General features: G+C 43.3%; 1 protein-coding gene across 1 annotated transcript; it reads right to left on the bottom strand.

Annotated features, from left to right (window-relative positions):
* Nucleotides 1-1,222: 1,222 nt before the first annotated feature.
* On the bottom strand, nt 1,223-16,096 carry frmpd3 (FERM and PDZ domain containing 3). Its single transcript, XM_076032840.1, has 15 exons — nt 15,990-16,096; nt 15,710-15,864; nt 15,515-15,617; nt 15,081-15,126; nt 14,446-14,550; nt 11,308-11,415; nt 9,823-9,954; nt 9,476-9,595; nt 8,968-9,104; nt 8,359-8,485; nt 7,985-8,074; nt 7,588-7,767; nt 7,269-7,404; nt 5,882-6,766; nt 1,223-5,260 (listed from the first exon to the last, which is right to left on the bottom strand). Exons 1-15 carry the CDS (start codon nt 16,028-16,030, stop codon nt 2,442-2,444), a joined length of 5,184 nt encoding a protein of 1,727 aa, XP_075888955.1. The 5' UTR covers nt 16,031-16,096; the 3' UTR covers nt 1,223-2,441.
* Between the last annotated feature and the right edge of the window lie 6,077 nt (nt 16,097-22,173).

Genomic DNA, 22,173 nt, shown 5'->3' on the forward strand with positions numbered 1-22,173 from the left:
GTATCCCAGAAAAGGCTACCAAGCATAAACAACAGACCATGTCAACATCAAACCTGCACTGCCAATGATAAAACAATGTTTGTACTCTTAAATCACCATAACAACATTAATAAATCAGCCACAGATAACAAGTGGCTGGCAGCTAAATTGTGTTTAATTTTAAAATCATTAATGAAAAGCCACAGTAATGGAAACCCTGTCAGGACAGCAACTGGATGCAACGTCACTTCCATATTCTCTGAAAGGGTTTATACAATGTATTTTATTGCTCTTAAAACAGGAGTCAGCTTTGTACACAGACAGAGGGCCACAGTGACAAGAAAATCATTGACAATAAAAAAAAAAACATAAATGAAGTGGCACACATAAGGAAACACATAAGTCGAACTTATGGCAGACTAATTGTGGTAATGACAGAAAAAATACAAACAGTTTAAGAAAGCAACTGAACAATGGAAACCACAGAAAATGTTCATTATTATCGGAAAAGATTTCAGTGCTGATAGCACTGTCTGATATTTTTTGTTTTATAAAAATAAACATTACCCATGCTCATTATATACTCATTAAAATATATGTTTTGTTATTAGTCTCTATGTTACATTACTACTATAAACAATGACCTTACAGACATTTGTATCTTTTCTTTCCTTTTTTCTTTTCGTTCTTTCCCCTTTTTTTTAATTAATTAATTAAATTTTTTACAAAATAGTGAAGGGTCTGGATAAATTTACTGTGGCAATTAATGTTTTTAAAAGTGTTTCCCCAAACATTTTATGTCAGTATTTACAATTACAGAGCACATTTACAGTCTGAATTTACATTGTTCATAGAATTTGCCAACTATTGTCACCGTGGCCGTTCATTTTCGTTGCAAAACTTTTCTCTGTAGAGTTGGGAAACCCCCTGAACAGTTTATTTTTTAATCTTCTCTAAGATTTTGATTTGCAAAAGTGAAAATATGTATCACAAGGAAAAAAAGACACTGCTCCGGTTGTGTTCAGACAAAATACTCAAAATCAAAATCAAAGGACAAGTGATTAAAAGAATACCAGTCATGAAAGAATCATTTCACTCTGCGTTACTTCGCCAACTAAGACTTAACAGTGAAATTTGATTTTCAGGTTTAATGATACACATTAAATGTGATTTTTCTTTAAGCATTTGTAAATAATTTCAATGAATTAAAGAGGATGAGACACAAAGAAGATTTCAGACAGGGAACAGATGTGTTAGTTTTATTAAAATACATAGAAAACTACTTTCTGTTTGTTATATTTTTGCTAGATTTCACAATGTGTAACAGCACACAGATAGCAAATTTGCTTATATTGTTTCTGAAAACCTAGGAGAAAAAAGCAATCATTTAAAATGGGTCAGCATTAGCTTTCAGCAGATTCATTCTGTGAAACCAGTGGCGTGGATTCGTCAGCAGCAGAGTGAATAAAAAAAAATCAAACATTAAGGGATAGAGGAGTTTGTAGCTTAATTTCAGAGGTTGTGCAAAATCCTAGTGAGAGGCTTACTAGCTAGTGGTTGGCTATCTTTAAAACTATGTGTCACAACAAGTGTTGCAGTGGAGCAGTGGATCAGTGCAGGTGTAAAATAGACTGTGTTGTAAAGTACAGTGAGGGTATTCCTAGACTACAGCTGAGCGAGGTAAATGACACTCATAGCTGCATCGCTGATAACATGACTCAGGTCTCTGCTACATTGTCTGCCCTGTGCAGTTTTTTTTTTTAAACCTGCGGCGTTAAGCAAAAGAACGGGCCTTCGATAGTCCTCACTATTTTCACCTTGCAACACTGTCACTCTCATATGCAATCTAGCATGAGCATGTCAAACACAGGCAAAGTAGCCGGCAGAGATCTCCATTTGGCAACAGAAAATTCAACAAACACGCACATCACCATCTAATCAACCAATGCTTTGGACTACGCAATTAACAAAAATCGCTACGTGACAAGATTTCTGAAATATTTTAGTCCAGAGCATACACTTATTTCTGATGATTTATTATAATCTTTATATTTCTTCAACTCAATACATTTCAAATATATTCTTCACTTTTTTCTGCACAAAACTTTATATTATTTGCTAAATAGACACAATTCAAATATACGTTACATACAAAATATTATATTATATTGACGTATGTATACTGTGAATAGTAATATGAGGTGATTAGCCCTGTATCAACCAGTCTCTTATAGGGTTCCTATTCCTTTGTGCATCAGTTTAATGTATCTAGATTTTAAAACAAGATCCTTGAGGCTACCTCAGGGCCTGTAAACATGGGATGAAACAGTTGCATTAAAATATTTACCGGAGATGATTATTTGCATGACTTGTAAAAAAATGTAAACAACAAATAATACATTTGGATAGAGTTACCGCCCATTTTCCACGCCATTGAGATCACATCTGTGCCTGACTCACGCTCACTGGGCGGGCAGAGTTTTAATGGGTCGAGTGAGTGAGCTCATGTTATTGGTATTGGACGAGATTTGAGGACTCACTGTCTTTGTTGGCAGGCTGCTTGAGTGTCCCATTGATTCTTCTGCTGCACGTAGAAGCAACGTATAATTGATAGCTACCTCTTCGACCTTTCTCAACAACTGCAGCCTTTGGGATTCTGACCGAACTCCTCTGACAAGCTTGATGAAGGTCTGAGTGAGTTCACACAACACTTGGAAGCTCGCGGTTACAACAGCAAGCATACGTGTTGGGCTTTTTTCAACACTTGCCACTCGCCGGCAAGATGCTCTGAATTCTTTGAAGCGCACAGCCAGCTCCTGTTTGTACTCTGTAATCTGTGGTGGCTGAAGACGGGCCTCGCCATCACCTTGTGGGCTGTTGGCACACTGACGCAAGATGGCGAGCAGCTCATTTGCGTCCAACTGGGCATTTAGGAAACCATCAGGCAAGCTGAAGCTTTTACCCTGTAGAGCTTGTACCCGTGCCAGGCTCCCCTCCAGTGTACCACAGGCCCTCAGGTCAATCTCCTGCGTCTGGGGTTCCTCCTCTTCTTCTTCTTCTTCTTCTTCTTCCTCCCCACTGCAGTCCTCTGCATTGAGAACCTGAAGCGTTTTGCTCACTACAGGAAATGTACGTGAATCAAGTTCCATGCCGGGAAGTACTTGGAGAGGTATAGAATATGAGAGCTCATCCTTTTCACTGCTTTCATCTGCTGCTTCACACTTCCTGTAACAGAAACAGAATGAGCAGCATTTATCCTTGTCGTCGTTTTCTTCACTGGGCAGGGTTAGCAGCACCTCGCTGGTAGTGTCCTTACTTTCCCGCAGCAGCTCTTCCCCTTGTATGAAAAACACACCCTTTTTGCCCTTGGTGTCTGCCTGATGGCACTGAGTGTGAATTGGCTCAATCGGTGTGGGAAGCCGTAGACCTGTGGCCCTCACCCTCTCCATCTCCCTTTCTAGGCTTTTGGCCTTGGGCTTTACCTCAGCGTACACAGGTGTACTAGTGCTGTTATCTAGCTCACCAATGCTGAAACGTCTCTGGGGCTTCTTATATTGTGGCTCGGCTATGCAATCTGTTTGAGAAGTACAAGTGGGCAGGCAGGGACCCTGCTCTCCTCGCGGCTCTCTTGATTCAAGGCTGGTAGAGCGTATCCGTGTAGTCTTAATTTCTAAGGTCTGGGGTCTCCTGGCACCTTGTGGGTGAGGGACTTTGGAGACAGCTGGCGGGGTCTTTGAGATCGTTCTTTCTCTGCCTCTATGCTGAGTCTCTGTTGTGGAGCCAACTGGTGTGTCAGGAAGACGCATGCCCCTACACATTCTTTTGCAATCACAACTTCGTCGCTGCTCCCGGGAGATACCCGGTGCCTTCAGCACTGGGCTGGTGCGGAGCTGGCAGGAGCAGGGAGTTCCCGAGGGTACGGGCGAGGAGCCCTGGGGCAAAAAATCACCTTTGGATGACTTCGGTTTCAGCAGCTCCTCTAGGAACTCCAGCTCATATTGCCGCACTTTCTGCAACTGAGCCCGGCGCTCATCTGTTTCTCTTCGCATTCTTGCTGGGAACGTGGCTGAAAGGAGGTTCCTAAAGCTTAAGAAAGGGGCACTGCGCTGTGTCTTTCCCTTGACACTTCCTTGCTTCTTAGAGTCTTTGGCAGGGAGAGTGCAGCCCTTATCCAGAGAAAGGTTTGATGTCGTTGGATCATCTAAAATAGGTAAGGATTTTATAGAACATTTCTGGGACTCAAGTTGGGATTTTCCCTGGGTGCCCTCAGCCTTGATTTCAGTTGCTTCGTTTCTTTCTGTTTTATTGGGCAGACGGGGGGAGTACTTCGGTTGTATTTGAGGACTAGGCTTTGACAAACAAGGATCACCTCCTACTCTCACTGTGTTTTCTTTGCAGCTGGCCAGCTGGAGGCCTTTTGCCTGAAGTCGTTCATCATCTGTTGGGGAGGAGGATTGAAACGCAACTAATTTCTGAACCTGTGGGTCTTTCAGTCTTAATTGAGGCCCTGATTCCTGTTGCACTGGACACGTACAGAAAAGGTCATCAACTGGCAGAAGTTCTGCAGAGCTAGAAGGCTTCATGGTCTCACTAGAGGCAGTTTTGGCATCTTGGCACATCTTGTTGGGAGAAATCTTGGCAGAGGCAGCTTTTTCCACCGGCAGGAGGATAGGTAAGGCTTTGACACTGGGGTCTGAATTAAGAGTTGCTGTTGTCTTCCCCTTCAAACCCTCAGAAATATTTTGGCTTAGTGTCTCTGCTGAATAACTTGATAACTTCTGATCTTTACTGTCTTGCGCTGTTAGCGCAGCCTCAGGGGGTTGAAGTTCTTGACTGGGCTTTGAAAGGGTATCAGAGGTATTTGCTTTGCTGGACTCAGAGTTTGCTTTCTTCTCCACTTTTGAGTTGGTGTGAGTCGTGCCCTGATTGCTCCCCTGCTCTGTCACAATACGGAGCACTGCAGAGTCTTGAGTTGGACTGACTTTAAAAGGTACAGTTTTGCTGAGGATTACTTGTTTAGGTGGACAGCCAGCCCTAATCTGTCCCACTGAAAATGCTCCAGTCCCTATGGTCTTGGCGGTGCAGCCAGGAAAAGCAAGAGGAAAGTCACGCCGGCAGAGGATACGTTCCTTATTGATATGGTGCGCTAGCAGGTAGGCCTGATTCTGGTTCTGCTTCATGGCTGACACCATCTCGGAGACGTCCGTCAGTTCAGAAGAGTTGGTTTCATGGCCTGAGTCCAACGATGACTCAGGTGTAATTGCCGCCAATACGATCAGCCCTGAGGAGACGAACACAAAAGGAAACAGTTACAAGAACTAAGAAAGAACGTAGAAGAAAATGACATAGATACACATGGATATACCTGTTTTAGTTAGGACATTTGCAGATTAATTTATTTAAAAAAAAAACACAATTGTTTATCTTTTGCATCATTCAGTATCTATCATTTTGTAACTCAGCGTTGCTACCAGATATACTGCATATGACACAAACAGACATCAAAAAGTACAGTTACTGGAATGCCATAACTGTCTGTTGATCATAAAAATAGATGTTGTGAATGAAAAGAAAAATCCCTTTTACTACTTTTTGGTTGGTTCCCTATATTTTATAAGACAATTGCTCTATCATCTTCAAAATATGTTATGATTTTTTTGATCTTCATGGTTGTTGGGAGGGCTATTAATTTATTCTAATAAGTTGTCCTACAATTTTACATAAATATTTACATAGACATTCCTTCATGAAAGAGATACTCTCTTACAATGTAATATTAATTAAATAAAAGTAACCACTGTAGATTTGCACTGTTATTATAATGAGAATAACAGTGTGTGTGTGACCGAAATGGCCACACACACTGTGGTATGTGGGCCATGTATTGACTGAGGTTGTTGACCTGCAGTCTGTGTTGGCTGTTGGGGATGATGAGGGAAGTCCTCAGAGGCTGCCAAAGCCTCGAGTGCCTGTAAGGTGGACACCAGAGCATCATCTAGTTCCTGCGCATGGTCCCGGACTGTTCTTGTGGAGACGTTATCAATCAGTGTCACAGGCACATCGTCCTTGGCTTGGCTCAGCTTCCCAGAGACAACCGCAGGAACTGCACTGGTTCGACCTTTTCTTCCTCTCTTGTTGTCATCTTCATCTGAACTGTTGTCCCTGAAGCCAGGTGGCGGTGCTGCAATTGCAGGAGGAGGTGGTTGCAACTTTTCTACGGCACCATCTGCCTCATCCTCCTCTTCGTTCCCTGGAGGTGGGAGGGCCATGAGGTCAACGGTGCCTGCATCTCGGGAGGCGCAAGCGCTGGAGCAATGCTTTCCCGCACTCCCACAGCTGCTCCGTCCTCCTGCTGAATTCTCTGTCCTGTGTTTGGCTTTGCAGGAGTCGCAGAAATATCTTGAGTTCTTTTGGGATTGGCCCATTGTTTGAGCCCGGATTCTGTGTCCTGTATTCTCCGCTTTAGGGCTCTCAATCACAACTGCTATTTCCTCTGTACTCTGTTGGGTGGGGTCCGACTTTGTACGGGGTCTTCCAGGGGACTCTTGAGCTATAAAGTTCTCGTTAATGTCAAGCTCAGCTTCTGCACTTATTTGGAGCTCTTGAAATTGCTGTTGCTCTCGAAGATGGACATGACAGAGGCCTAGATGTTGAGACTCTACTGGAACTAGGGCTCTTGCAGATCCTGGTTCCCTGTGTGAACTGTCCCTCTCGTCTCCTCGTCGTCCTCCACTAGGCAAACCAGTTGCAGCTGAGCGCGGGTGGCCGTGGTGGGAGCTTCTGTAATCTAAGGACAGAATTGTCAGAGCAGTGGAGAGTTTGAGGTGTTAGGAACTGCCTGGAACAGAGAAGATCCTGATGGGAAGGCGGAGGTGACAGCTGGTGGTCACATGGGCATTATTTGTTATTTCAGTGATGGATGTTGAAAGTTGAAGTCTGAGAGTTTGATCCCAGTGGAATGTGATGGTATGATGAGCCGTCTTTTATGAATCAGGATAGAGATGGCAGACAGCAGAGGGCGCCATGGGATAGTAGTTCCAGCACAACCTGGTTACTATTAGAGATGGTTTGGGCCAATGAGGAAGCAGCTAAATGTCCATGTAGCTTGAACGTACAATGATGATAACCAGAAACTGCTTGACATGCAGAGTCTATCATGATTTTGGGAGACACTCTCAAGATGAATTTTCCCTCTGGAACCCTTTAGTTATAAACAGTGTACTACTTTGTTTAATCAGACAATATTGATGAAAGTCTCTCTGTATAAGCAAAGGGGGCTTCTAACGTACCTGCTTTGGTTAGCTGAGTCTGGCCGGATGCCCGGAAGTAGATTGTCCGTTTTGGGTCTACAAACAGCTTGTAGTAGCCAGAGATGAGGCATGCAAAATTACTGGCATCTGGCCATTCCATGAGTAGGACCAGAGGCTGCGGAGGGTGGTAGTGAGGGGAATTAGGAAACTTTAGGGCACAGGCAATTAGCATTGCCTGCTCATTGTGTAAGCACCTGATGACATTTTTATTACAGTTTTCTTCACATGGATTGAGAGCTAAAGTATTACAAAGTGGGGTTGTTATTAAAATCATACATTTTTGCTGACTGCGTATTACCTTGGCATCATGGATGGTCATCTCTACACGGGCCACTCCTTGGCTCTCTCGGTAAAGCTGGATCTTGCTAACCCGACTGAATTCTGCCAGCACTGTTGTCAGGTTGTTTTTCAGGTCAATCACATGACTAATGCCATGTCGAGGGCCTACCAGAAGCGTTGTAGTTGACTCTTTCTCATCCTGGTGGGAAATATTAAGCTTTAATATTGAGATATTGAGCTTTAAAACAAAATCATATTTGACCCCTCTCTTATACATTACTGCTCTGTGAAAATCTCTGTATATGATTATACTGACAGATTAAAGTTATTTAATCTTAGATAATTAAATTTAGGCAGTAAAATGTTAAAAAGATGTGTTGCTACCAGAAATAAAAAAACCCCCAAAAGACTATTACCAGTTCAACAGTTTGAAACAGCATGCCACCAAAAGGTGGGAGGTCATTAAGTACACGCATGTACTGCAGTTTTCCTTGGAGTGGGGGAACCTGTGAGAAGAATGATAAACAGAAGGAAAAAAAAAAAACTTATTGTCCAAAGATTTATTTGCCTTATTTGCAGGATCTCTCTTAGCCTCCTGGGGGCACTGTTGAACCATAGCTGTTGATCTCAAATTTTTATGCAACAGTAACATCTACAGAGACAAAGTAATTCTCCAAATGGAAGAGAAGAACAGATTGCCCTATCCTATACAGACACATTTGATTGTAGAAATCTAGCTGTTTTGACTATGATTAGGGAAGATATTTGTGAGAAAAATAAATAAAGGAACCTTATTGCCTGATGGTGGTGGGTGCTGGTAGGTCTTGAGTAACTGAGACAGGCTCTTACAAACATTCTTCTCCTTAACGGTTGGTAACAGAGTGAGGGGGAGAAAAGGCTCCAGTCCCCACTCTTTCCTTTGGTTGAAAGAAAATGAAAAAATAAATAGCAGCACACAGACGACATAAAGAATCCAGGAAAAATCCATCTGGAATTAGCACTCTCATTCTGAGTGAATTCCTCTCATCAATTTATATCTGTACCAGTTCATACCAATACTGAAATTAATCAATACCAATTAATAACACCAATATAACATAATAACAATATAATATAACAACAATAACAAATCAATCAAAATAGTTTTTATATTGATCTTAAAAGTAGCTGTCTTTTTCTCAGACTTAACTAAACTTGTCTTTAAGTAGTCCAAGTTTCCATTTAGGAAATTAATCCGTTATTTAGGCTTTACTGGACCAACAAACTCTACTATAAGACTCGGTGGCTTGCTACAGAGAATTTTTAACGAGGCAAAGAAACGGAAAATCGAATACATCTATTTCTCAACATGCAATTACTTGCATGCAAATTTGAAAGCTAATTTAGTCTGCGGGCTTACTCGACATGCTTGAGAGAGATCTTCTGATTGGGCCGTGCAGAAGACACAGTGATGTAGATGTGGAGAGCAGCCAGTCGCAGTGTGATGTCTGATTTCCAGTCAATGCTGAAACGCTCTTTGATGACATCATTCCGACTCTGTTACGACATGACAAAGAGTTTTGTGCCGATCTCAACATTGTTATGTGTGACACACATTCTATGTCACTTTTACCCGACAGTTGTTATGCATTTATTCCTGTCTTTGTTCTGCTGGATGAAACTGTGGCTAGATGTTGAGGTTTGAGTGCCAGGCCTCATGTTGTCTGCATGTTTGTCTAGGTTTGCACTGACTGGCTGGAGGGCTTATGCAAATTTAAAGGGCATTGTGGAATTCTAATTTTGAAGCCAGTATGGGGTAAGCATCCTTGATGTTGATTCCCTTTTGCCTCAAGGAAACGAGACTCCATCGATGTCATGGGGGTATTTTATATCCTTCCACATATTCCCCATTGACTCCATCACTTTACCTGTATGTACAGATACTCAAACGCAGCAGGATCCCTCCTTAGCAGGTCTGCGGGGTCCTTCGGGAAGAAGCAGAGGCGGAATAGACACTTCATACCTTGAAAATATGTCCTGTGCACCACCTGCGGGAACACAACAATACAAGTTCAAACATTTCACATACCAGAGCAGCAGCCTACAGACTCGCAACCCCTGGCACATTTATTCAAACAAAACAATCTTCCTTCACACTCCTTTGAGCTTTTGTTTTTGCCATTGCTTACACTAAGGTACACATCCTGCAAACACACTGAGCCACTCAAATACATATTGTCCACGTGGCTTGTAATGGGTTTGGTTGGCTTCGTACATGTGTCAGAGGCTGGTTATCCTGCAGCAGATGCAACCTCTGATTCTGATCCAGACCACCTGCCTCCAGCACTAAAGCAAAGTGCTCGATGTAGCGCAGTGAGAGGCGGTCCTGCAAGGAGGACATCACATCCTGGAAAGTGGGAGACAGGAGCAGCACAGAGGTTAGGTTATATTTTGCCAACAAATATTCCATGAATTGCAAATGCATTTCACAGAGTAGTTTTTGTGTCCAAATACTTGATCTTTGAAATCTGTTTAGGCCCCTTATCGTTTTCTTTTGTTGACATTTTGCACAGTGCAAAGACAGTGTACAGAATTTCTGTTCTGAGATAGATATAGCGTCTGAATGTTTGGGTGTGTCGGAAAAACATTTGCCCAGATAAACAATGGTGTTGATGAATGATGCAGAGTTTTTCCAGATTGCGCAGATAAAAACTCTTTGCTTTGGGCTGTGCCTTGAGAAAAAAAGCCATTAGTATTTTTTTGTCCTCTTTTTCTTGTCTACCGCAATCTCATCTGTAGTCCTGTAAAGGCTCATTACCAGCTCTGGAGTGTATAAATCAATGCCCAGCTCTCTGCAAAATGATTTAATTGACAGGTAATGTAACCTGCAAAGTTGTCTCTGCTAAACCAGGCAGAACAGTTTGTTTGATGATGTTGACTTGCGTGGTTTGCATAAAACGATTTCCGGGGAAGCTAAAGGATCAACAGAGGGCTCACAGAATGCAAGACTATGTGACCTTTCATTCTGCGGAATAGGTACTTAAGTGAACTGATAGGGGCACACCATTTGAATTCCTGCTGTGTGACTGATACAATCTGTATTACTGTTGTATTGATCCAGGCTGAAATTCTTTTTAATTACACTGATGGAACATGCCTCGCCTATCTCTTCTCTTAAATGCTCAGTTTCCCCTTTTCTCGCTTGCTCCTCCTTGATGAGAGGGGGAGAGTGGAGTCTATTTAATAAATCTGCTCAAAGATGTCAGACTAATCGCGCAGGCCGACACGGCGACAGAAATAAATGACCCCTGTCTGGCTGAATTCATTTGTTGCATTATGGCGTTAATCATATTTCTGAAATTGAAACTCCCCCAAAAACAGGAGTGTGGAGGTTTTTTTTTCCTTAAACCCAACTGTCAACTAATTTCTCATGCTTCTAATCACCTGACATAAACTAAGTCCAGCATTTACTTTTCTGACAGGGAGAGGGCTTTTATTTCTTAGTTTCTTAATGCTCTACAAGCCTGCACTAAGCGTGTCTGCCAACCAGTTTGCATGGACAGCTGTGAACATGAGGAAACAGACAGCTGAGAAAAATGCAAATGAACTGCCAAGTTGTAATTTAAATGGTGCGTACTGGAGAAGCGAAACTGGGTTGGTAATTATCTTTGGGTTCATTACTTTCGGTTACCATCACCACAAATAGTTTATTGCACACAAGCCTTACCAGTCTTAATTAAAACCCGAGGTCTGGACCTACCCGCACAGTGGTTCGGCTGTCGAATGTAAAGGACTTGATCTGTCCATTTTCCAGGAACACCTTCAGCACATTTGGTAGAAGAAGCAGAGAGTCGTCCTTGAGCATTGTCTGCAGGAGAACGAAAAAAATGCTTGAGGAAAATAAATTATTTGTACGTTGGTGCAGGACAAGAGTGAACAGGAGGAGGGTCAGAAACGAGAAAGTTTAAGACTCAGGGTTTATGTGTGGCTTGTCGGTGATGAGGTAGGGGGGCCTATTCTATTCATCAAGTGTCTATTCAAAATGCGCGGGGTGCAAAGAATATTGAACGGCAGAGATCCATGAGTAGACTCATCAGGTCTCTTCTTTCTTGTCATGGTGTGACGCCATGGAGAGGTGTACCCTCCACTCTACTCTTTTTTTCTTTTCTTTCCCTCTTCTTTTGATTTTTCAATCAAAAACTATTTTCTGGCTCAGAAAATGATGTGGCCTTCATTACGGAATTTCAAAGAACCCACAGCTGATGTCATAGGGAAAGATATCTGATGTAACAAGATAAAGAACATGCGCGGACGTGATGGGAAACCGCCTGGTGGTCTCAAGAAACCGGTTGGATTTGTGCCAAAACGAAACCGGTCGCCTTCTGCTTCCTGCTTTTCTGTCTGTCTTTTTTAATTGGATGATGTGATTTGTCAAGGAACGCTTCCGCAGACAATACCCACGCCAGCCAAAGGATTAGATTTATTGAGCCAGTACGTCTCAGAAAATTCATTTAGTTGAAATGCAGAGCTCTGTTAGAAGCAGAATACCCACCAGTTTTCTTCCCTCTTTGCAGACTGGAACATATATATTGTGCAGCGCAACGGATGTCTGCTTGTGTTCCTGCTGCGGCATTGAGGTGAGAGTGTGAGTGGAGTGGAAAGCCTCTCCTCTCTGCCTGTGTCTATCTATCACCATTTCAAGCCAATGGATTTTTGTTTGTTTGTAATGGGCCTGGGCAGGGGTTGATTTGTTACCTGCAGGAAAAGTGTTAAGGGGGGTAATCCAAAGCTCAGCCCTCTGCCCCTCCCCCATTATCTCAATAAAGAGAGCGTGAGATGGCTGATACTGGTGATTAATAGCAGCTGCTGGCTCCTAATCGCTGGAGACTGAGATATAAAAATATCTGATGGTTAACATGTACTTAGTAACCAACTGCTGGCTGTAGTATTTTAAATTCAGCACAGTGTCTAATTACTTTTTTAACCCCTACATGCATGAATTATGACACCCTCTGTCTGTTTTTATTTCCCTTTTGGCTTTAAAAACACCTGAACTTTCTTTTAAATATTACAATAGTACTTACTATTGTTACTATTTAATATTACTATATTGCTTACTAGATGTTAGTAAATCAAAAACATAATAATATCCAAGTCTTTCCGATGGAGGGATTGGATCAAGATGTTTGGCTTGTTTCCATTTTTGTTCAACTTGACTGTTGACAGAATCTAGTAGCGGTTGAAGTGCTTTGCTACTTCATTCATACCCTAGAAAATGCCATTTTTAAGAAGTGATCGTTATAACTGAAAGGGTTAATTCGGCATCTAGGTTTATGTATTTTGTCATAAACCACTGGTTGGTAGATTTGACCTAAATTAGTGAACAGGTGCGTCATATATCCCGGCATCAACACTGCAGCGAGTTTCCCTTTCTTCTGATGAAATAAAGTTACTCCAAAAGCAAGCAAAGACAGGATAGAAAAAATTCCAGCTCAATCCCCACATGTACAGCCTTGAACAGTGTGTGTGGGCGTCTAATTTGTGGGAATGGCTCCTGTTTACAAGTCCAAATAAAGGTTTGATAATGGAGAGTTCACCTGATGATACACAGCGTGCCCCACCCCCCAGAACGTCGAACGCCTTTCTCCTCTCTGCAGCCTCTCTTTCTCCCATTAGGTCCAGTTATACACAAAATGGGAGGGTTATAACACTTTCCAACCAGAATTCTGATTGTTTATTGATTTACTGTTGCCCGTCATCTCTGTCCTCTCGCTTAACTGTGTAACCTCCTTTCCTCCCTCTGACCCTTGGCTGACCACCAGGCTTTGGGGATAGTGGAAAACCCATTGCATTGTAATTGGCTTCCAAAAACTGCGTATTTCATTTTGGTGGTAAAGCCCAAGCAACCCAGCAAAATGACTGTTGCAACCCAATTTCATGCACAATGCGATTTCTGTGAACTTCCAAACAAGGGATTGATTCAGGTGCAAGTAACTGCATCATCTTATAGATGGACAAATGCTCCTCCATGGTGTTGATGCAAACAACTTTTTGATGCAGCTTATCCCATTTTTTAAAAACACAATTAAAACAACCAGACTCTGTTTAATAAATTGTGACCAGTTGCTGTCCTTTAATCAAATTGATCAGATCAGGTCAATTTCAGATGGTTCATTATAAAAAAAAAAAAAAAAAAAAATGTCAGTGCACTGCTGGTCTGGATTCTGTTAGGAACAAACTTAGGGACATTGAACATGTTTAATAAAATAAAATTGGACGTAACAACTGTAGACCTTTTTTGTTGCAATAGCCTGGAGATTTCCACTGTTTTATTCATCCTTTTTTGTTTTTAATGTCTATTGGCTCACTGTCCAGTCTCTACCAGAGTAAACACAACTTTACTTTACCCAGTTTTATACATGCAGTTTACTGCCGATAGTGGTTCAATAAATAATGACTGTAACTAATGGCTGGTTGGCAATTAGTGGCTGTTTTAAAAGATAAGAGGAAGACAAAGTCATGAATGAGGAGAAAACTATTTAAAACCAAAGGAGAAATCACAATGTTCTTGTCTTATAGATTGATTAGATCTCAAACTCCCAACCTCTACTTCAATGCCTTATATGGACCATATTGTTCAGAGAATGCTTCCCAGCTTGAAGTCACAGATTTAGTTAAAGAATGCATTTTCTGAGTTTTGTTTTGCTGGATCAAAGATGAAAATCCGTGAGGGAAGCGTTTTCTTTGGGGTCAAAGTCTGGGTGAAAAGTCTTAAAAGCTAACTCTCTTTGACCGAGAGAAATGTTTTTTTTAGCTCAAGGGGGCGATCAGACTGAAGGAGAGCACAAGGAGCTGAAGTGTAGCATGTGTTTGCGAGTCCAAGGGAGGCTGAACTTACTGAGTCTGGGTCGCTGATGGACACTTGCTCTGAAAAGCGCACTTTAGGCGGGTTGGTTCGCAGGCGGGCCTTTTTGGCTGCACTTATGAAGGCAGACTTGGGTGACTGAGGGCGGAGAGACAGAAAGAGAGACGAGCTGTTTGTTTTACTGGAAAAGACAAGGTGCAAAAGCTTTTGTGACTGACAAGCGTGAACGTGTTGGGGAAGCTTAAAAAAAAATAAATGCTGTGGTGAGACACAGCTGCCAACGCAGTGAAATATAATGTACAATCATTGGTGTTGTGTTGGCGAGAGTAAGCTGCACTTCACACCAAGTGTGCAGGGAGAAAAAGAACCTCTTTCAGTAATTACTTTAAATAGATACTTGAAATCGATGTTTCTGAATGCACGATCATGAGATTGTCCTGTGCTTCTGATGACGATATATACATGTGCAGCGACAATGTGCCGTGCGCCTGTGCTGCACGCTGCTGGCCCCAAAAAAAAGAAAAGAAAAAAAAAAGAAAAGAAAAGAAAAAGAAAAGTGTCTGTGTGTGATTCAGAGTGACAGGAAGAAGGCTAAGACTGTAGGAGAGTAAAAGAGTGATCCTGGGGGAGTGCGAGATGAAAGCGACAGAGTGCCTCATTATACTTACCTGATGGGGCTGCAGCACAGTGAGAACTATAGTGTCTTTACAGCGTCTGTGGAAAGACAGCAGAGAGTGGAGTGGGTTAGATAACGCCGCTGAACAGCGTGGCATTGGAAGAGCTGCTCCTGGCGTTTTTTTTTTTTCCTTTCCTCCTTTTTTTTTTTATTGTGCTTTTGTGTGTATGTGTGTGTTGGTGTGCATGCACCATTTCCCTCGCTGTCCTTCGCCTGCGTGCGGACTCACTGTCCAGGCTTGTGTTGATGTAACGCATCATCGGCGAAAAGGCCACATTCTGCCCACCTTATGTGCCCCTTCCCCACTCGTCTATCGCCCGCCCCCAAACCCCCACGTTTTTTGGCTCCTCCCACCACTACCCCCCCACTCTCCCCCCAGTCCCCGCCAGCTGCCCCCCTCCCTCCTGGGACAGTAAAGGATGTTACCTTACAAGGTCTATGACTCTCTCTCGGGGCGCGTCGCTCACCGTCTCCTCGTTAATGGCCAAGATCTGGTCTCCGGGGAGAAGCTTGCCAAAGGAGGGGCCGTCTGCGGGTGAGGGGGGAACAACGCTTGTGAAGTCACGCGGCGGTGAGGGTCTGAGCCCAGGCGTCGCCCTAGGAGGGTGGGGGGTCGCTCACCAGCAGAGACGGATCGTACGATGACAGGCCTCTGGCTGCCTGCGATGAAGCCGAAGCCTTGAGCTGGGTGGCGCTGGATGGTGACTTGTCGAGCTGCGGCAGGACTTAGGGCTCCATTGTCCATACCATCTTGGCTCTCCTCTAACATTGCAGGGCTACAATGTGAGACGCAGACTTGAATGAATGAAATGTCAGGGGGAAACGACTACAAGGCCAGTGCTCGTACGTATGTTTTTTTTTTTTTTTCTTTTGCGTCGTACGGATGAGAAGGCGCCGTCACCTGCCACATGCGTCCGGGTGTCCATCCTGGACTTTGGCCATCCCCTGAGAGGAGGGAGCAGCATGGGACAAGGCGGCACTGCAAAGGCCGTGCTCTGTTTTGCAATCATTCACCTGGGAGAGGAAAGGGAGAGAAAGGGAAAAAAGAACCCGCCTTTACTGCAAAGAAAAAAAAAACATTTTTCATAGCATTGTGATCCAAACCGCTCCCTCGCTTGCCTGGGATTACAATCCCAGACATCTTGTATTGTTGAATTTCAGCATTCTTAAGAAAAAGAGAAAAGACTAGCTCCAAATGGAAGGAAAACATGTAGTTATTGTAGCAGCTAAAACACCGCATTGACAGAAATCCTGTCTCCTATACCATAATCCTCGCCAGTGTATGTAATAGATGGAAAATTCTCTCTTTTTTAATCTGCCAGCCTCCCCCCCCCCACCCCCCTCAAACCACTGCTGTGAAGCGCACGTGCTCTTTTACAGATGCCTGTGTGGGAGGCAGCGAAAACGAGAGTCCTGAAAGACTGTGTGTGTGGGGGGGTTTCTGTGGTTTGTGGCGGAAAGAAAAAAATTACTGACAGAGAAAAAGGGGGACGGGAGCTGCAGATCCTGTGAGTGAGAGACAGGGAGGCAAGCGGCTGTTCGCGCTCGGACCTCGGATTGGTGCCGATTGTGATCCGATGACTCGTGCGGCCAGCTGGCCGCAGCAGTGTGTGCATGCGAGAAAGAGGCAAAGGGAAAAAAAGAAGAGAAAAAAGGAGAGCGCCGAGATAACGAGGCCAACCGAGAGTAAATATGCCACAGACAATAGTTCACGTTTTTTTGATGGTGCTGTTTTCATCGTTTTGGTGGCTCATTTACGCAAAACAAAAAAAAACCCACCACCGATTTCTTTGCTGCTCTCCTGCTATCAGATGAGGGCATATCATGCTGCATCATGGAAATTGCCTCGGGAGCAACGAGCTATACTGAACTCCACGGGGCGGCTACGTGTGCTTTGAATGCCAACGACTGTAATCATTTAGAGGGGTAAAGATTAGATTTGAATTGGGGGCGAAAAAGACGGTTGAGAGAAAACTGCATTCTTTGTTCAACCGACTCACAAAAGGATCATCTGTCGGCTTCCAAGGTGTGCACGCCATGCGTGCTGATGATAAACGATAATGCGCCGGCTGCCGCTGCCAGAGAGGATTAGGCATTTTTTGATTGAGAGTGATTATTTTCCTCCCCTGTTTCTCCCCACGGAGACGGAGCGCTTCTCCTCCTGTTCTGTCCCGTCCCCGCGTCTGCTCTCTGCGGTCGACCTTTAAGGAGACGTTGGCGTCTCTCCGTTCCACGTGTTGCGTGCTTGTTGATGGTGTCACGGCAGATGTCAGCCCAATGTATGTAGAAAGCAATAATATAATGAATCCTTGAGAATAACCTGGAGCAGCATCTGGTCTATTTTTAGACCAAAGAGGAACATAGCAGAAAAAAATAGTGCGCCGTGACTGACAGTGTGGTCGAGAGAGACAGTGGGGGTAGATTTATGACATAAATAGTGGAATTAAGTCCCTTTCAGCAGTTTTGCAGCAGCAGTGCAGCAGTGATTTTCTCGGGAGTAAATACAAACATAAACAAGGATTCGGACTGAGGGGAGGGAAGTGGAGGGGAAGGGAACGGAGGCCAGGTGGGCAACCTTTTACCGAGAGCGGACGCCACACAAATCTGTCAAGACACGGTCCCTGAGGGCATCGGCAGGCCTGCCCGTTGCCATGGCGACAGCTTGTGCAGCCCGGTCGGGGCCTGCGTGGACGGAGGCGTCGCGGGTGGACGGGAATAGTGATGGAGCTGCCGCACTCGCCCCTGCGGCCGCTGCATGTGGCCGAGTGCCAGCGTTTCTGGGGGAGGTCACACGGGCTACCTTGTCAGCTCGCTCACCCAGTCAGTCAGTCAGTCAGTCAGTCAGTCAGTCAGCAATATTTACGCTGGTTCTGTAAGTATGATGAAGTTCAATGGCCTGGTTTGTTTGTACTTTATGTACGGGCTGGTGACACTTTCAGAGAAGATGATTGGAAAATGTACACTACTTAGCCTTTGTATCTCTTGTCTCTGGAGTACCGCCTTTTCATTTTACTATTTCTCCTCTCAAGCCACACAAGAGGTGACATCAGGACGATCCCCTCCTAGATCTGGCAAAAATCATCTACGGCTGAATTTTATTTTAGCTCCTGTCTGTCAATTTTGCGTCTACAGCAGAAAGAGGGCGTTGCCAAACAGTCTGAAAACTCAGACTAAGAAATCAAGTCTGGGATGAACTGCTGCCGCGCTTAGCCTTGTGTGGGGTTAACTGTCATGTTTTATGAGTTAAACTATGGCTAAGCTGCCTTGTCAAAGTGTCTCCCCACAGATAATTAGCACGGTGTTAAACAGTACCAGTGTCTTTGTCTCAGCAGTGAATAGCAGAAGAAAGGGCTTTAAACAGGTCGGAAAAGTACACTGAGGCATACTAAAAAAAAATAAAAATAAATAATAGTCGGAAAATAATAGGAATCGTGGTTTTAAAATTGCCCGTCGTGAAAACTATATGTGGACGACACAGTGCTAGTTTGTGCATTGAGGCAGCACGAGGACAACATTAATTTTTCTCCTAACAATACATGTAATTAGTTTAGCCAATTCCCACACGGGTCTAAACGCTGCTTCTCAAATGCAGATTCTTAATTAATGTTTTATAAGGATAATGGAGTCCATCCCAGTGACAATTAGCTCGGCTCCTTCACGCCGCACTCCAGCTCAACAAGTTATTTAGCCGACTATCCTGTTCATGCCCTGGGAATTTTCACTTATTTTTCTGTTGCATTGGGTTTTTAACCCCTGAATTTAGTGCGTCGCATAAATACCTGAATTATGACGGTCAGAATCTGAGATTGAATGCATTACAGGAACACGTGCACTGCGCAGTTTTGATTGGACGGGGCTGGAGGCGGAGGCGACCGCAAGTCATCGGGCGGTTGCTTTGAAAAGCAGGACTTAACGTGATTATTTATGATCGACGGAAAGATAAACAGTCTCGGCTTTTCATTTAGGCTCCTGAATAATTCATTGGCACAAGACTGAATCAGCAGCGCGAGCGTCATGGATATTGTGAGTTTGGTGCAATAACGAGATGACCTATTGAGTTGCTCCTCTTCATGACTGCGCTCCACTGCATATGCAGTGACACTTTATTAGAAACTGCTCTCTGGGGACGTCGCACTCCAGATACTGTAGGTTGTATGATTTCTCAGCAAAAATCATGCAAAATGAAAACAACCCTCCCCGAACTGAACTTTATTCATTTCCATGCTCACATGTTCTAGTTGCATATTAGTATGTTATGCCTGCATGATATCAGCATATCAGCGCAGAATTTTCATTTCCTCACGGCAACAGTTAGCCTTAAGGTGGTTATGTAATCTTCATACAGGGTAAAGTGACTAGTCAACTAGTTGGCTTTCCTGATCCATCTTGACTTGAGAAGTGTGGTAATACAAGGTACATATAAAAAGTGTGTGCGTGTTTTTTTTTTTTCAAATTGCGCATATGTTTACATTGCTTTGTACAGAAAAGCCTTCAAGTGCTTAAAATGCCTGGCGCACAACTGCACTGCTGGATCTGCAGACATTCCTTTAAAAAGCCAATTGCTCTGATACTCGACCAACTTCGCAGGTACATTTCTGTGATGTGCCTGCACATTTATCAGTGGTGCCACTTGCAAAGTGATGACAACACTTCAACACCGGCGACAGAACTGCAGTACAGTGACCAACATACGTCAGTGCAGGTCAAAGTCAGCTCTAATCAGGCGTTAGCCATCCATCTATTTTCAATACCTGCTTTTTCTTGCACGCAGGGTCACGGGAAATCATTCGCCAACTCAAAAAAACAAACAAACTACGAATTACAATATCTTCTCTTGCAACTTCTAGTGTGTAACAATAGCCATAACCGTTCGTATTGTTTCGAAGCAGAATACATTTAAGGTGTAACACCACACCCCATAAAACCAGATAAACTGGTGGGCAAACAAACCCTTCATGCTTTTAATGTTTTAATGTTTCTTTCTTACAGCCTCTGCAGCAAAACAAAAGTCCACAAGTCTGTTGCAAGAGAAAGAGAAAAGAGTTTCAGCCGAGCGTGCAAGCATACCCGATTTGAAACTGTGCATCACCGCTCACTCTTACAACCTGACCTTCCACTGGGTTTACATACATTTGGGTCAGAAATACTAAATGGAAGGCAGGTGCATTAGCAGCAAAAAAAAGTGTTTTGTAGCCCACACAACACCAGTATGACTCCCTGAGACAGGAACAGCTCGGACTTCACAGTTTTTGGCCATTTTTCTCATTTGCTTGCAGGCCAGCGAGCAACAAGGAGGCAATACAAAGTTAATGAAGAGAACTTAATTCTTTCCCCCTCAGAGGTGAGTAAAGCTCCATTGTAATCTTTTTTCTGCGCATCGGACCATCAACTGCTGAGGCTGCGATCCCTCTTGGAGGTACGAGTCTGGTCTTCTCATTGAAATGACCATGATTAGATTCTTCTTCATGAAAATAGCTGTTTTTGTGTCACTCATTAAGTAGGAAACAGAGATTAAAAAATGGGTCATATAAATCCTGCAAACCATAAAGCAAACATACAATCTTGGTTAAAGTGGATATAGTATAAAGTTTATTCATTAACATCTTACAATACTCGCCACATTCAAGCAAGGATCAGAGCAGGTGAAGGTTCAGAGTTATACCACGTTAGAGAGAGAGAACGAGGTGGACCAGCAGCCTGCAGGTTTGCCAGAACAAACCGACAAATGACACCCTGATCTGGCAAAATGGCAGCTATAGCAACGAAAGGGCACAGAGTAGTGATTAGATTCAAACTCCTGCCTTCAAGCGCCCCCCAGATTACACCTGTCCTCAGGGTGTTTGGATGCGTTTAGTGCAGAAGATTGAAGTCGCAAAGAGAGCAAGTTGTGTCGAATTCTTTTTCATAAAAAGCATTTAGAAAAAAAAAGATTGGAATTACAGACTTCTTGAACCCCAACCTGTTTTATTCCTCCACAAGACTTTCAATCAAAGCAAATAATGAGAACAAAAAATGTCTAATTTTTATGTGAGGGGAAAAAAAATAAAATAAAAACGAGTCTGGGAGAGGGGGTGGGGGGGTGCAGAGATGTGAAAAATCTGTTACCACACACGGGAGAAAAGGAGCCTTTTCTTTGGCGCTTATAAAGTTTATCTTTCCCCTCAGGCCTGCTCTGCTGTTTCTTTGTCCTCAGATGTTCTCCTTAAATACTGAACAGATCATAGCTCACAACATCACAGCCTAGTTCTTCTTCTCTCTTAGTCTCTTCACTCACTCTAAAACGCGATGAACTCATTCATTGTTTACACACCAACCACATACCTTTTTTTAAAAAAACATTTTTAAATGTACAGTGACCTTGAGTGTTCTGAACTATGCTAGTATTTTACGTGTTTGTATTAATTCCTTTAATTTCAAAAGTGATGGGCAACATGCACCTTTGGTTACAATGCACTAGAACTACCAGATCAGCTCTGCAACACAACTACTGTAGCCTCTGAGCTACGGCACTCACACCCGCCTTTCTTCAAGGCGGCGCAGCACAGCCTTGTGAAGCCCTCTGCAGCTGCTGGAGTCCCTAAATAAAACTGACATTACTAAATAAAATATCAAAGGTCCCACAGTAGATGCTATGAATTAAATCAGGAGTATTAAGTCGGATGCTTAAACAAGGTCCAGGTCTCAGGGGATAAATTGCCTCTGGCTCACAGCCAGACAGTGAAAGAGGACAGTGCACACGGGGTGAACCTGAAGTGAACATGTATTTTTTTTTGAAGAAGAAGATGTTTTCTTGATGTGTTTTCTTCTTCTTCTGTGGCTTTCAGCAGCAAATTGCATTTTCTTTTGTCAATGCCCAGGACTTTTCTTGCTGCCCTGAAAACACCCTCTGCAGAAAGTTACTTGCTGCCAGATTCCGACGTTATGATGACCTGTGATAACCTGAGAGAAATGACTGAGGTATCAGCTTCACAGTATCGGGATTTCAGGTCTACAATGTGTTTCTTTCGAATAGCCGAGTTAAAGAGAAGATGCTTTTTTTTTTCTTTTTTTTTAATTGAAGTCAATCGATTCCCTTTCCACAACAA

The sequence above is a fragment of the Nelusetta ayraudi genome, unplaced genomic scaffold (genome assembly GCF_046127955.1).
Source record: "Nelusetta ayraudi isolate G7.1 ecotype Tasmania unplaced genomic scaffold, CSIRO-AGI_Nayr_v1 ptg000039l, whole genome shotgun sequence".
Taxonomy (NCBI): Eukaryota; Metazoa; Chordata; class Actinopteri; order Tetraodontiformes; family Monacanthidae; genus Nelusetta; species Nelusetta ayraudi.

Coding starts and splice junctions, on each gene's coding strand:
- frmpd3 (XM_076032840.1), bottom strand. CDS start 16,030: ATGGCCAAAGTCCAGGATGGACACCCGGACGCATGTGGCAG. Junction 15,618..15,709: donor CGTACGATCCGTCTCTGCTG/GTGAGCGACCCC, acceptor CCTCACCCGCAG/ACGGCCCCTCCTTTGGCAAG. Junction 14,551..15,080: donor CTGTGCTGCAGCCCCATCAG/GTAAGTATAATG, acceptor CTCCGCCCTCAG/TCACCCAAGTCTGCCTTCAT.